Raw genomic sequence first — 16,293 nt, 5'->3', positions numbered from 1 at the left:
GCACTAATTACATAAACAATTCACTAAATTAATAAAGTCAGGGAAAAACAGATGAAAGCACAAGCATTATTTGTCCAAACCTTACTGTCATTTCGCATTATAAAAAAGAAAACTAGCTATAGTGGTCTATTATTTGAAACCATTTTCTGCCTCCCAGTATAATTCGCCATCACAAATAAAAGTTATACTAATGTGTCCACCCATTTCTGTCGTGGAAAGGAGTGATCAAGATTATAATCACTGTCCATTTCAGCACCCGTGTTTTATCTGACATTTATTATTTTGTTCTCAGTTGCCTCAGATACTTAGCACTAAATCTACAGTCTCATAACTGAAAAATAAACATTTAAAAAGACTCCGGCCTAAGTTCCAACAGATCTGAGGAAGCCCTTACTCTGTGTTTGGTATTGATGGTAAAAGTTGTCCATGTACTTTTCTGCTGCATAAAAAAAATGTGTATAATCAATTTATGATGATCTGGGATTTATTTCTTTTCTTATTATTTTAATTTCAGCAATTTTCCAAAGAGCTACGGCAAGGGCAGATAAATGTGGATGTGGTGAACGACATGGCGCTGAAGCTGCTCCGCGATTACTCGGCAGATGACACGAGAAAAGTGCAACTGATGACAGACAGCATTAATGCAACGTGGGCTACCATTAATAAGAGGTAGGATGTAAATTCCACTAATAAACTTTAAACTTCATTTACATTCATCGGCCCGCTGTGGTAGGGGATCTTCGAAGATGTGATTTATGAAAACGAGATGGTTACGGTGCAAAAGGTAAAGAATGATGATGTCTCTTCTGTCATATTTTGTGGAAATGTGTCTTTGGATGCCATCTACTTCTCTAAAACAAAAAATGTCAATTTGCGACAACTGATGAAGCAGACTGGAAACAGAAATTTTATGCCATAGCTTTGAGGAAAATCTTTTGTCAAGAACATTTTTGTTAGAACCTTGATCACATTCTTAGTTACATTTCATGGTCTTCAACTCTGTGTTATGGATACCAATTCATTACTAAAAGCCACCAAACTGAATCATTCAGCATGCAGTCTGTAAAATCAGAACATTTTGCAGTATGAAAATGTCTTTCTTTAAAGCAATAAAATAGTTTTATATTGCTCTACATGAAATGAGATACATAAAGAAATAACTGAAAGTTATTTTAATCAGTTAAGTGTCCCAGATTAAGTTTTATAGCCTATAACTAAAATGAGAATTGAATTAGTTTTTTTTAAATGTTTTAAAGTCTATGAACAAAGTCAGAAAATAAGTTTATTTATGTGTGTCACAAATTCAGAAGACCGTCTTACATCATAGAAGTTACTTAAATCGCTGGTGACTACAGAAATTTATTCCCACTCTTTTAAATTGTATATATAAATGAATTTGACATTCATATGCCTATAGAATGAGTCACTTCAACAACATATTTTTTTTCTGAAGCAGACTTGCCACTGCAGTGAGAGGAGATGCCACTGATGTCCTCTAGAAGAAAGCTGCTTTATAGTTTAAGAGCTTTTTTTTAACAAGAAAAATAACTAAACTGTGAAATTGTTATAAATAAGCAGTGACTATCTGCTTGCATTTCTGCTCTTACTGCAGTAGCCCTTGCAGTCTTGTTGGTAGTGGCCACATTTGATGAGAAATGAAAGGTTCTGCGGGCAGAGCTCTGCGAAGCAGGCTGCTGGGGACAGCCCGTCCTGCATGGGAATTGCTGCCATGCCTGAGGCTTAAAGCTTCTCCCAGAGAATCTGGAGTCGGTGGGTTAAAGGGATTAGCTGGAAGAACGGAAGGAAACAGCTTCTCTGCATGTGCAGCCCTTTGCTGGTGAGGCAGCTTTCTCATCCTGAAGTCTAGCTAAGAACGTGCAGGAATCCCAAGCTGCCGAGAGCAGCCAGGCAGCAAGCGCAGCCGAGACAGCGTCGTTAATTCTGCGTTTGTCACCGTGTGGAGCGCGCGCCCGGCTGCGGGTCGGGCTGCCTCACGGTGGGCATTGGCACCGCCGGCCGGGAGCGGCCGCGAAGCCCTCGGCGGAGGCTGCAGCCGCCTCCGGACACATCCCTGCCGGCCTCCCCGGAACCGCGCGCTGCACGGGCTGCCCTGGGAAACATGCGGGTTCTCAGAGGAGAGCTTTCCAGGTGGCTGCGCTGACATTGTGCATCAATAAGCCGTATAAGAGAATAGGATTAAGTTCATACAGAAAACTGTAAATCTACCATTTCCCGGTTGTAGACTGCATGCCTTTGCAAGCTTTGTACTACTTTGTTTCTAAGTTTGGGAAGAATTCCCGTGGGTTTGGGATCTTGAAAAAGAAGCCTGTTGCTAGTGCTGTTTGCTAAGCTTTTCGGAGGGCTACGTCACAGCTTTGTCTTTTGTCAGTAGCTGTGAAATGTTAAATATGGTTAAATATGTCAATATGGTAAATATGGTATCATGTTAGTTAAATATGGTATCATGTTAGCAGAAATGCCTGTAGCTGGAAGCACCTTCCACCGCCAGGTCTCTGTGGTTTGTTCCAACAGGGAACAAACCATCAAACCATCATCACCTGCGAGCTGCTGAGTGACCTCCTGAGAGAACTGGCTCGAGATTTCTTCTGTTTACTATATTTTTGGAAAGTGAATGGAGGCAGCGGGTCTTTGAATTGACTTAAATGCCAATTTCACAATTATGTTGTGCAGTTTGTCTTTTGTTTTTTTATTTTCCATCCTTTTACACTTGAGCTTTCAGGCTGTTGCACAGAGCAAAACAGATTGTTTGTTTGTATGTTCAGGGCTTGTCTTAAGTGTAAGGCAGAATTTTTTCTGGATTTACTGTGGGCTCTAAGAAAGGCCAGTTCTCCACCGAGATACATGTGTCTTGATTGCAAATATATCCATGAGTGTTACTCTCATCTAGACCGTGAGCAATTAAGGCACTGGTGATCCGGTGACCTCTGACTGATATAGAAATACATTTCAAACATGAGGCTTGGCTTTTTTTGCAGTTGTATTTTAGACATAGAGAAACTTAGATTGCTTTGAATTATTTTCAATAATCTGTGAACCAGATTAGTAGAACAACAGACAGGCAAGCAGCAGTAAAATTACACTTGGTAATAGTCCAGCCAAAGCAAGTACTTTACTCATTAAGGCAACATCTGCCAGCTTGTGTTGTGCTTTGCTTAAATGGATTTGCAGCTGATTTGTGTGTGTGTTCACCCCTTTCCTTCCTATTTTGTTTTATAACACCCGACTATAATGAAAATGACATTCCAGCTCCTTTAATAGCTGCATTCCTGAGTGTTTTGACATTCCAGCTCCTTTAATAGCTGCATTCCTGAGTGTTTGATGGGTGCTCCCATCTTTTTTTTTTTTTTTCTCACCATTTCTTATTTTTATTGTTGATGCTGAAAAGATGCATGAACTGATTAGCTGGGCAAGAGCCAGGATGACTTGTAAACATATCTCCTCCTGTTCCCTTTGGAAGCATTAACTGTCCCTGAAATAACTGTATTATTTGTTAAGCTGATGCAATTAAGGAGAAAGTGATCTGTATCGATTGTGTTAACCAAAATAAATCGAACAAATGTACTGTTGTATGCTCAAGAGAAAAAGATAGAGTGGAGTCAGCGACCATTAGAAGTTTACTGTATATAAGAGTGTTCTACATATACCTATGTGGTTCTACATATACCTATTTTGGGGGCATGTTGAAAAAATAGAGAAATCTGACAAGGATTATAGTACTCCCTGCTCTGGTGGGCATTCACATTCTATGTTCATTAGCAAACAAAAAATAAAAATGGAAGTTGAGCTTGTTTTCCTGGGATTCCGCCCAGCAAGTGTTTATATTTCACTAAAATTTTGAGCTAGAGCTTTCTTAAACCCAGCGAATATTATGATGTGTCGTCTGAGAATTATCCAGGCCTCAAAGCCGAGGCAGTGCAAGTGGCACCTCCAAATAGCTGCACCGCTCACCAGTTTCTGTGCTGAAGGTTGGGGAGACTCGGGCTGCGTGTCAAGTGTTACAGCCTGCCTCCCCGGGGTGCGTTTCCTTCGCTTCTGAGAGGGGATGTGACACTCACGCATCGGGCACCATGTGGAAGGGCACTTTGGTTTCCTGTTGCAGAGCATGGGCAGTGAACAATCTATCAATACCGAGGTTTTTGTTGTCCTTAATTCAAGCGTCAGGGATTTGGAGAAGGGTGGCAAGGAGCTCAGTTTCCAGGCAACTTGTATCCAGGGTTTGAGTTCCCGACTTCCATATTTACCTAATGATCATGCTGTATGAATGATGATCATGCTCTAATGCAGCCACTTGTGCAAACACCTTAGTTTTGTATTTCAGTTGGAGAATTTCAAATGCAAAAAGTCCATAGTCTTTCAGCAAACTCTCCCTTTACTAGCAAGTGGCTTGCTGTACGATCACAGTTTTACAATGTAAATTTTATCTGTATGTAATGTTTGTAATTCTCATTTTCTTGCCTACACAAAAAGAGCTTGATCTCTCCACTAGAGACAACTTTCTTAATATGGCATTCTTACACTTTAGGATTACTTTGAGAATCACTTTGTTTTATGGCTTTTGGAAGAAATCATATTTATGCTGTAGTCCTATTGCACCCTCTTGGTGAGAAGAAAATACCCCCAACAGGACAGCAGCAGCCTTAGGAATCTGTGTTACGTTGTACTGAGGATCCCCACTGCCTTTCAGGAGCCAGACGTTTTGGGGAGACACCTCTGCAGAGCTGCTTGTTTGACTCACGTAGGCTGGGACTGCACGTCTCGAGAAGGAAGGGATCACACAGTAAATTAGAACTAATTTAGTTTTAAATTAGTTTATACAACTAATTCCATGTTGGTTTTAAAGAACTAATGCACCCATCATCTAAGTTCCCTAAGCAAATTCAGCCCTTTTCCTTTCCATTTTTTTACTGTTTCGAAGATTTTGCTGCATTCCTAAAATTGCTGTAATTACGTGAGTATAAGCAGCTATTGTACTTCTTCTTGCAGATACAGTATTCTGTGTTTGAGAATTGCTCTATTTGAACACAAACAACCACATGAAAAATATAAGTGGCCATAGGAAACTTGTTTACACGTCTGTGCCTGCTCTTACCATGGGTACAGAGCTGTGTTAGTGTGTGCAAGAGCAAGAAATTATGGCAAATGTCAGACTATAGATGAAGGTGGCATTGGTCGCGTGACCATTTTCCTTTTTTTTTTTAATAAATTCACTACAGTCATTATCTTCATAATTATCTTCAAAAGAGTGATTTATCAGGCTTTTTTTTGGAAACAATTTTGCTGGTCTCAAGATAGTAGGTAGAGTAGTTGGTTTTTACAACCATAATGTCATACCAAAGTTTTTTATTTGTATCAGCTTAACAATAGATACTAATTAATAAATAACAAGGTTTCTTGAAAACATAGCAATTACAGAGCAGTTATTTTGCTTTGCAAGACATATTGCTCATACGTGCTTATTTGATTCTACTCTCAGTGACTTTGTTTTTAATAAACTGTATCTCCAGTCTGGATGTTCTTGACAAACTGTCTCAGAGATCTTTGCTTCTTGTAATTCTGTGATGACTTACATACTTCCAGTCAGTAGAAATATTCATGCTGAATGAAAGTGAGTCTTTGCTGTTGCATTTATCACACCCAAGAGCATGAGAAGGAACAAATAATTTATACATCAGCAGGTTTGACTGAATATCTATTATAGCCACTGTGACTGTTCATTTGAATGGGAGGAACTGTCAGGTCTTACAAAGAAAAAAATCAGAACCAGAACAATTCTGGAAAGTCTGAGTTTGCTCTGAGGTCCTGATGTCTTTCTCTTTAGACCAAAAGATACAAAAATGTTTTAGTTTTTGCAGAAGTTGTTTCCCTCACTTCTTCAGTAGAATTTTTCCTTTTTTTTCCCCCTCGAAGAAAAGTTCTTTAACAGCTACTTATGATCTGAGAACGTTAAGGGTTTGGTATAGAAAGTATGGATATTTTTGAAGCTTATTATATGTTCTAGTTTAAGGTAAAGAATTAAAGAATTCTTTGCTTTCTTTCTTCCCTTCTCGTATTATTTTAAAGCAAAATGGACCCTTAAATAAGATTACTTAAAGGATGTGAATACTTAATTTGGCAAGGTTTAAGATACTCTTAACGAGCTTAATTACAGATATATGTAATTTCCTGTTTTACTTGGTTATATGTTGAATATTCACCTGCTTATTAAAAAAAAAAAAACCCACCCAAAAAAGGAAGAGAGAAAGTAGCATCTCTGAAAGGCCATTCCTTACTTCTCTTTTTCTTTTGTTTGTCTTATTCTTGGGTTATATTTTGGCCTCGCATTAAAGAAAACTCTGCTGTTTTGCTCCTATTTATCATATGTTAAACTCTGTTTCTTCTTTCTGGTGTAAATGGGAAAAGTTCACATGTTGTAGTGAAAGGCACTTGCACGAAACCATTAGCTAGCTGCTGGCCCAAAATTCTCAAAGGAGGACAGTGTCATGCACCGGCTCGAACCGCAGTCAAAGTTGAATATTGGCATTTCAGGAAATGCTCTGTTGGAGAGCGTGCTCATCCTCTGCCTCTCCTCCTTCTGCACGTGCAGGAGGGGCAGAAGGCAAGCGAGGAGCGAGCTTGATTTAGTGAGGGAATGAACCAGAATACAACTTTTGTTCTTACTCTGCTAAAAATGAAGACAAATGTGTTGGTCTTTTCTTAAAGGTGAAGTGCTCAGAGCTGACTAGAGAGTTTTACTGTCTGTTTCAGCAGGAGCTTCTGCTAATGCTTCGGTGACCTGAAAGTCAAACCTTAAATCTAGTTCTTGTCAGTCTGCAGATAAATTAACAAACTGTAGCGAGCTGATTGTTGCTATTGCAAGAAGATGCCTTTGCTTTTGCCTTGATAGACTTTTCAGGCTTCGTATCCAGTAGCAAGCAACTGAAGAGACATTAATCAGTAACAGCCTGGCAGGGCACTGGCACAAAAGAGTTTGACCTCAGCTGTCAGCTTTTGTTTGCATTGTTATCCACTCGATAGCCTGTTTCGTTGCATGTTCTTTTTTCTTTTTTACAGAATGTTAGTACTGCTGCAACCCTTGGTGTTCACTCACTGTGCACCTTCTGGTCAGCTCCTGCACAGGCAGAGTGAGCGGCCCCCGTTGCTCGTCAGCCACACCTAGAATCCTAGAATCCTGGAATGCTGAAGGTTGGAAGGGACCTCCAGAGGTCATCAAGTCCTGACACTGAGAGGGTAAATGAGGCTGCCCGCTGAGCTGGTATCGCTGTGGCAATTCGCCCCAGGGTGCGAGTTTGGTAGCAGTGTCATTTGCCTTCTCTTCCTGTGGCTTTTTTCAGCTATGAACAGAGTTTGCATCACATCTTGTTTTCTGCAGACTGATAAAGAAGTTGCCAACTGTTTATCATTATCCCTCTGGACAAGAATCAGTAGCATGAGAGGCTAATGGCTGTGATTTATATTAACACCACCAGCCACCACCAGTGATGACATAAAGGACAGAGAGAGGTAAAGAAACAAGTCAGAAGTATAAGTTTCTGGCCTGCCGCAGTATAGGGTTGGGAAGAAATCTCTGGAAAAAAAAAAGGAGAGAGTAAACTGATAATTCTTGAACATAGAGCTTGTAATACATATTTGAGAGAGGTTCATGGGATGGGAAGCAGAAAGAAAGCAAGGACATTTTGAAAAACAAAAGATCAATATGATCATGTTGCTTAGGATCCAGTATCAATGGTTACCAGTACTCCAGACTTAAACATAATATTTTACATCCCCTGACAAGAGGGACGTGGAGCTTCTAGAGAGGGTCCAGCGTAGAGCGACAAAGGTGATTAAGGGAATGGAGCATCTGTCTAATGAGAAAAGACTAAGCAAGCTGGGCCTATTCAGCCTGGAGAAGAGAAGACTGAGAGGAGATCTGATGAATAGGTACAAATATCTGAGGGGAGAATGTAAGGAAGATGGCGTCAAACTCTTCTCAGTGGTGGCCAGTGACAGGACAAGGGGCAATGGGTGTAAGTTGAAACCCAGGCAGCTCCATCTCCATGTGAGGAGGAACTTCTTCACTGTCAGGGTGCCGGAGCCCTGGCACAGGCTGCCCAGGGAGGCTGTGGAGTCTCCTTCTCTGGAGATCTTCCAAACCTGCCTGGATGCCGCCCTGTGCCCCGTGCTCTGGGTGTCCCTGCTGGAGCAGGGGGGTTGGACTAGATGATCTCTGGAGGTGCCTTCCAACCTCAACCATTTTGTGATTCTCTGGTTTTTTTGAGACTCAATTTGTTCACTTTACACTGTTTACATGGTACAAAAAAGTCTCTTGAAATTATCCAAAATGCTGGGTTACCTTTTTATGCTTTCTGCATTTTTTCTTATTATTATCTTTAGTTTTCAAGTTAATTTTTTAGTATATTTTCTATATACTGTTTAGTATATTTTAGTATTTTTGACTCATTAAATAAGACTTGAACTTAATTTTGTATTATTCTTTCAATCTAACTTGGATTCATTTTCTATCCCTTAAAACATAACTCATAAGTGCTTTTTTTCCCCCTGTTTAAAACAGAAAGATATGCTGCTATTTATTTCTGATAACAGTAAACAATTCAGAGCTTTACATGATTTCTCAGTTCTTAAACCATGTCTGAGGTTGATATTTCCATAGGCTTAATCATGAATAGTGGCTATTGCTTATTTTGAACCATATACCCTCACTAGGTCAGAGAGGGTAGTTTATTTTGTGGTACCTGCCCTGTGAGTTTCCCAGTGTGGAATGGCTCCGGGTGCTGGAAGGCAGCTCTGCTGGCGCTGCCCTCTCTGCCCTCTTTGTCGGCTGGGGTGGCCTAGGCCGCCTACTGAGCAAATAGGTTCAGATCTACCTTTGGTGACACCTCTCCTTCCATGCTGATCCCCTGGAGCAACAGACACTTGTCACCATTCCTTTCTTCTCTTTGGGGGAAAATAAAACTAGAAGCATGGCATATTTTTATTAAAATCTGCTTTTCCCGTCATGTCACTGTGTTAGCTCTTCAAATAATGTTATTTTTGTACCTCTTGTTATGCTCGCCTGTGCTAATTGGAATAAGATACTCAGACCAGAACAAGCACAGTGATGAGGCTATACTGCTGACTCAGAGTTTGGCATCTTATTTATTGCTATTCTTGTTGCTAATAATATTTAGGTGCTAGTATATAATGATATCTTCATTAAGCTGTTGTTTCCTTCATTAAGCTGTTGATAAATACATAGTAAGGCTACAGCTAGCTCAGAGCCCAAAAGTATGTACAAAGGAGTTGTAATCCTCCATGTAGTGTTTGCCATTTTGGACTCATTTATATTGAATCTTTCTGCTATCAAATTCCTGACGATTTGCTCCTCATGCTCAGGGTTAAACATGATCACGCTGGATGAGAGTCAGTAGCACTGAGACATTCACTGTGTGATATATTCTTAGCCTTTCCTTTGATCCATTGAAGAGGATCTTTCTCACCTGACTCTGGTTTGTCGCTGGTGGAATCTTGGGCTGATCTGTCCTGACTCGGGTGACATCAAACTGAATATGAAATATGAAAATGAATATGAAATATGATCTGTTTTGTTTGCTGCCTTTTACCTTCTTGAAGTAGAGAGACCCGATCTGTGGAAAACAGGGACAATTTTGCTGTTGTCTTCTTTTTATGCCTTCTGATTTCTTCCAGGACCAAAAGTTCCTAGTTCCTATCTTCTTTTCTAACCATGTCATAATCAATTTTTTTTCTTTTTTTTCTTTTTCTTTCTACTGAATGGATAGTAAAAGTAGGGGCTGGAATTCTTTCCGAATTTTCTTTCCAAAACTCTTCAGCTTGGAAGAGTATCCACAGTTAAGTCTTCCCATTTCTGAAGGCTTTTTCCACACCATATGCGAGATAAAAAATATTTATTGCAATATCATATGTGTGCCATTTTTTTTTTCCTCAAATCACATTTATGAGAGATGGATACATTTAAAATAAAATGGTTATCAAATTATTATGTTAAACTCCTGAACGTCACCATACCTTGCACCTGCAAAAAACTGTAAATATGAACGTATTTCCTGGAAGATGAGCTGGGCTGTAGTTTTTCATCTAATTGGAAGGGGCAGATCTGAGTCCAGGACCGCCAGGCAGATTTCAGTCTTAAGATATGAAGATGATTATTGTGTCAAATGCAATCAAGAATGTGGGCCTTGAGCTGACAAGAGGCCTACTTGTATTTAATAAAGCTCTTGAGGAGAGACAGGCTTCCTATTCAGAAATAGCAGTGGCCAGATGTAAAAGAATCATTTTAAAATGGAAGCTTAACTTCTCGACAAAGAAAATAGCATTGAAATACCTTGACATTTTGAAATCTCATTGCATGGCCACATTCACACCGATTCATGGCTTGTTAGCACATCTGCTTATACAACACTGTCTTAACTTTATGTTTTGGTTAAGTAACAGAAACTTTATATATTATGTATATTTACATATTAATTTCCTTAAAAGACATTACATTGTATTTTACGAATTTCTTGGAATGAACAATAGTTGAAATTATGCATTCATAAGATAAGATAAAATCTCCCCAAGCCATGGATAAATTATCTAGAATACATGAAGAATATTTGTATGGCTATACACTAAAATATTACCTACAATACACATCGGTTTTCTATTGAAATGTCAATAACTAATCATGACTTCATTGTTTATTTTGAAGGATTTTAAAATTGCAAATTGTGCCTTCTGTCGGAGTTATATCTGGATGGTCTGGTGAAGTTTGTGTGGGAACACACCAAGTTCCAGTTTTGCCTCATTTGTCACGGCTTTTCACAGTGGGATGGCAGGCTCTCCTCACCCCCCAGGTTCTGCACATTTATGCTTGTTTCCACTGCTTTAAAATGACCAGAGCAGTTCTTTGATAAGTTATATAGATCTGCTAATTTTTTTTTCTTTTTGAAATCTTTGAAATTTGTCCGAAAAAAAAGACAGGGGATAAAACTATCAGAGAATATCCTGTTCCCTTTGAAGTCAATGGAAAGTTTGCCATTCATCTCAGTGGAGTTGTTAGGATTTTCTCTGTTAGACTTTTATACCAAACACATATTTGAGTTCTGTGGAAGTCAGTGTGAGTTGAAAATTTCTGAATTTTGCTGGAACAAGATTTAGAATTGCATCACTTATTTTTATTTAATATGATTTCAGTGACCCCAAGTTACAGTCCAGTTTACTAACTTACCAATATTGTAGAAACACCATTATAACTATTATTATTACTTGGTATTCTCATACTACCTCCAGTTATGTTTCCTAGCAGTTCCAATCTTTCTGTATTAAGACTATTATATTCTCACTATCCCATTGCTCTGTCCTCTATACTTCAGTTTTCTTTAGGAGTCTGAAACCTCCTGAATAGTAATTATATATGTAGGATATAGAGTAGTTCTTTACAGCTAGTATTACTGTATTAGATTATGCATGCAAGGAACAGTAGGCATTCTGCCTTCTCTCTGTCTTAGCCAGACCAGTTTGGGTTTTCAATTGCTTTTCAAGTAAATATTGCTGAGCCCAGCCTCAGCAGTAACCTTTATTTCTTTCTTAGCCATTGTATGTTTCTTAAAATATATTGACTTAGCAGCACAGTTGCTTAAAAATGTCTAGAGCCAATCTAATCTGTTAAAATCTTTGCATAATGTGAATAATAATTAAGCTCCTTGTATTGGAGTAGGAAAAAGGATGTTTGTGTTTATCTGCGTGTTTATAATGTGTGCACTTATCCTTGTGCTTATTTTTCATTATTGCCATTTAATCTTAGATGATCTAAGGATCTTAGATGTGCAGTAGGAACTGCAGGTGCGGTGGAATAAGCTCCCCCATCTGGAAACTGAGCCTCGTTTCTCCTGCGTGGTAGCAAATAGCTGTTCTGCGAGGCCACTGAGCTCAGAGCTTGGAGGCTGCGGCTTCAAATGGAAACTAACAGTTTAACAGTGTCCTTTGTGAATCCTAATTGATTCCATGTAATGCCATAAGTGCATTTCACAGTCTTATTAAATTCAATTGTTTCTTCAGCAATTGAGAGGAAGGAAACAAGTGCCTTTAGAACCTAATTATTTTCATAATCAGTTTTAATTACACTTCACTGTGTTTGTAAGCCAAGATTTTATCTTAATAAATTGTATCAGGGTAATTAATGTGCTGTTTATTAGATGCCACTGTTGGCTCCTGTGAAATCTCAAAAGAATGGCATGTTTTGGAATGCAAGGAAAAACTTGATTCTGTGTATTAAACACTGTGAAATGTGAAGACTTAAACGTAACAATGACTTCTTTGCTTCTTTTGGTCCTGTAAGAGTTTGGGTTTTTTTTTCCCTTTTGCTTAGGTTCCAGAACTTCTTCATTTTCTCTCTTTAATGGTGGTAACTAGAATTAGTAAATTCTATGTTGTTGTAGTGTTACTTGTATGATGTGAAGTGCGTTTAAAATCTTTGCCATGAATTGATACAATTTTATAGAAAAGATAACTTTTTTCTAAGTTTAAATTAAGGTTTGTTTTACATACACGTATTGAGTGAGTCCCTCAGAACATTACTCAGAATCTACAAGTCAACTTTAATAATATTTAAAATGTCTGCTGTGATTTTCTGTTTAGATTTCCAGCTTTAACCCACTATTTCTTAAGATTTTCTCTTTGGAAAATGATTGATTTTATTGAAAGCCATTAGTCATTTAGAAATTCCAAGCAAACTTAAACTATTTTCAGTAATGGCAAATATAGCCTGTAATTAATTTTTAAAGGAATTCAGATGATCCACTTAATTTTATTGATGATTTTTCCGATAGTTCAGTGTCAGTCTGATAATCTGTAGTTACAACAATCATAGGGAAGATTAACACCTTTTTATATATTTATTTATATACCTATGCCAGAACAAGAAGGGAAAAGGAATCAGAAGCAATGAGGGCAAGAAAAATCTGCCCAAGAAAATTCCCTCTGATCCTCACTATATTAGTCATGCCATTTTTTTTTTTTTTTTTTTTTTTTAAATCTTCTGAGATCTCATATATCAGAGCATACGGAGACAGAAATTAATTTTATAAAGGTCAGTGGGGAGTTTCCTCTGTGATAGCATAGATCCTCTGGGCTGATAATGATAGTTTGTTTGAAAAGAAGCCATTTTAAACTCCTATGCGGAAATCTAAGTCATGATTTTGTGCTCCCGAGTCTGCTATTTGTTTTGCTTTAGCAATCCATCTCAGTCTGACGCATAATGGTGTGGAAGAGATTAATATCCAAGGACGATCTGAAACTTCATGGCTGCACACAAAATTTCTTCTTGTTTTCATTAAACACCAATACATGTTTTAATAACAAAAAGAAAGGAACGAATGGCCCAAATTCGAAAGTATTTTTTCAATTGCTTTCCTGTCTTTATTAATAAGTATAGTTCAAGGGAAAATGGTCTTTTATAAAATGATTTTTTTAAACAAGTCTGACTATTCTTAGGTAGGTGTAAAAACAGAAACAAGACAGGTGATAGGAGTAAGAATGGAAACAAGGCAGACAGTGCATAATATCTGAATAGTTCATCTCTCTTGCCCATTCTTTTTCCTAAGTACATAAACTGCCTTTCCTAAGTAAGGAAGTCTGCCTTCTGTGTCCCCAGATAAATAATTAAAGCCTTCTGGTTTGTTTTGCTTCCGTCCGTCCATCCATCCACTCTGATTCTCTCTTGTTCAGGGTTCCTGTCTTGTTTTACAGCCTTTAGCTCATCAGTTAAGGTCGGCTTAATTGCTTCACCTGTACTGAAATCTTAATGGGCACCAGTGCCAAGGAGAGTGCTCCAAGCTGTTCGTGTACCCTGATGCTCCCAATGGAGCAGTTTTCCAAAGAATCCCATCCCAGGGTCAGGCAGGGCCTACACTGGTTTCCGTCAGAATCTGTTCCCCGCCCTGGTGCCCCCCATTCCTGCCCCATCCTGAGGCCATGGCCCTTTCCGTGCACGTGGAGTCGCACACAATGGCGGTCGCCACCAGGGTGCAGGCGGGCGGAGCCGCTGCGGCCGTTAGCGACCGTTAGGAGCTCAGTAACTGCCAAAGCCGCCCGTAGCCCCCAGGGGATGGCTGGTTTCTGGAGGCGATGGTCAGGCTGGGGACTTACAGGGACCTTCACAGAAAGATCAGCAAGTCTGAGGGACTGTGTCCCTCCACTGCAGTGTGCTAGACATGGTAGCTCATAGAGATGGTCCACAGAGACGGGGGCGGGGGGGGGAGGCCTTCAATACTAACTTAAATGTGCCCCACTTGGATGTGATTCTGTTATGTCACCATATATCACCAGATCTTCTGGCGTTGAGGGTCTGTTTTCCCTCATTCACTTTATACTCTTTACATCTTCTTTCCTCAAGCTCAGTTTTCACTTACTGTTTCTAGAATATCGCTCATTTTATTATCGCTCATTTTGTTTAAGACCGGGTATTCTGTCTGTATTTGTTTTGAGGGTTGTTACCACTCCTTGATACTGACGCATAACAGTATTGACTGATGGCTAGGATGGACATTTTGTTTATGTATGTCTCTTTCCTTTATTCTTTTCTGCTTCTTTCCTGATACAAAAGAAGAAAAAGAAAATAGAAACCAAAAGAAAGTATCTTTTCTGTTTGCAGGCAGTTTCCTTATACATCAATAGGGTGCCTTTCAGCAGCACCAAACTACATGGACTTGCGTTGTTTATACTATTTAAAAATTTAAAGCAGAGCTACTGCTTTTTAATTCCTTATCTCAGGACACCCAATAGATTTTTGTACATTGAAACTTTTTAAAACATTTTAAGTAAGAAAGATATTCAAGCTGTTTTCATCTGCATTTCCTGCTGTTTCGGTGTTCTGTATATTCTGATTTGTTTTGTTTTGTTGGAGGTCACAACTGATACTTAGCTGAATATTTAGTTAAATATTAATCTTGTTGATGAAACAGGATGTTTCTGAATGTGAATTAATAGCACATCTTTGACCCTAACAAAATGCTATTCCATCTGGTTTTGGTATACTTGATGGATGAATGCCAATGAAATAAAGGCTGAAATACGCTTTTGTTTGCACCTTATGCAAATTCTTGAGTTTACATGCTCAAGAGTTAGATAGGCTAAGAACTGATGTCTACTAATGCGGAATGAAATAAGTAATGGCAGAAAATAATGGGATTGCTTCAAAGCTACTTTAAGACAGAAGATACCCTGCAAATTCAAATTTGCTTAGCCTTACTGTTGAACCATTTGTAATTTGTAATTCTTTTAAAAATTGCCCTAAAACAGTCTTACCAAGTTTTGCTGAACTGGATTCACATCTGTGGCTGCAGAAATTCCAGACAGAAATAGTCTCTTTCTTTAAAGGAAGATTAAATAGATTATTTTCAGTGTTTGGATATCATTCTAGTTGTGCATTAATAATGAGGATTCAGTAAACTAATCATCATTATTTCAAGAATATTTATTTTTGTTTCTGTTAAGCTTCCCAAAAGCTGAGAAAATTACAGTAAAATATAGGATATGGAATGAACCTGCTAGGAGGAAAAAATATTGCAGAGACTATTGTGAACTTTTTCAGTGTATCTACCACCCGGTGTTTCTGTCAGAAATAACAATTTTAGTGCTTTAAAATTATGCAAGTGCCGAAGAGATGCTGGACTGATTTATAAGAAAATAATAAAGGACAAAAATATTTAATTTTGCTAAGAGATGTCAAGAATGATGAAATAACAGTTTGCTTAATAATTATATCTTTCATTCTTAGGGCGTGGCTACCCTAGGAAGTTTTTAGGAATAGCGTATGGTTTGTTCCCAAAGTATGGTGGCTGTTACAGACTCCTGTGATAAAGTGCTGTTTTCTAGGTTATTTTAGGCACCCTCTAAGCAGATTAAGCAAACCCGAATTGAGCGATTTTGAGGGATTTGTTCTTTTTGCCTCCAGAAATAAAGCGACCCAGCAAAGGGAACTGCCTGACTGAGTTTACTCTGGAGCAGCTGCTGCCGTGAATCTCTCTGTATGCACAATTACACCGAGAATTTAAAATTATTCCATTGGTCATTCGTACCTCGTGGATACGTAGCGTAGCCAAGGCAGAGGCTTTGACTTACTGAAAGGCACAGGGAGAGTCAGAGAGCCAGGGGACCGTATTGCCAAGGAAGCAATGTGAAGGAAAGAGAGGAGCACGGCAGTAGAGCCCATCCCCGGCACGCGGCAGGAACACGCTGTTGGCGGTGGGAGCCCTGCTCTATGTCTGTCATCAG

The 16,293-nt window shown here is 38.9% G+C and overlaps 1 protein-coding gene across 1 annotated transcript in view; it reads left to right on the top strand.

The window, feature by feature from the left end:
- Positions 1–16,293, top strand: part of DMD (dystrophin) — a 396,717-nt gene that overhangs the window by 136,682 nt on the left and 243,742 nt on the right. The window contains exon 10 of the mRNA XM_026047293.1: positions 515–669. Within this exon, the coding sequence (XP_025903078.1) occupies positions 515–669 (155 nt within the window). The remainder of the gene's footprint in view (positions 1–514; positions 670–16,293) is intronic.

The sequence above is a fragment of the Nothoprocta perdicaria genome, unplaced genomic scaffold, assembly GCF_003342845.1.
Source record: "Nothoprocta perdicaria isolate Ctin4 unplaced genomic scaffold, notPer1 scaffold_49, whole genome shotgun sequence".
Classification (NCBI taxonomy): domain Eukaryota; kingdom Metazoa; phylum Chordata; class Aves; order Tinamiformes; family Tinamidae; genus Nothoprocta; species Nothoprocta perdicaria.
Note: the sequence above shows the minus strand (reverse complement) of the source record. Positions and strands in the feature narration are given on the sequence as shown.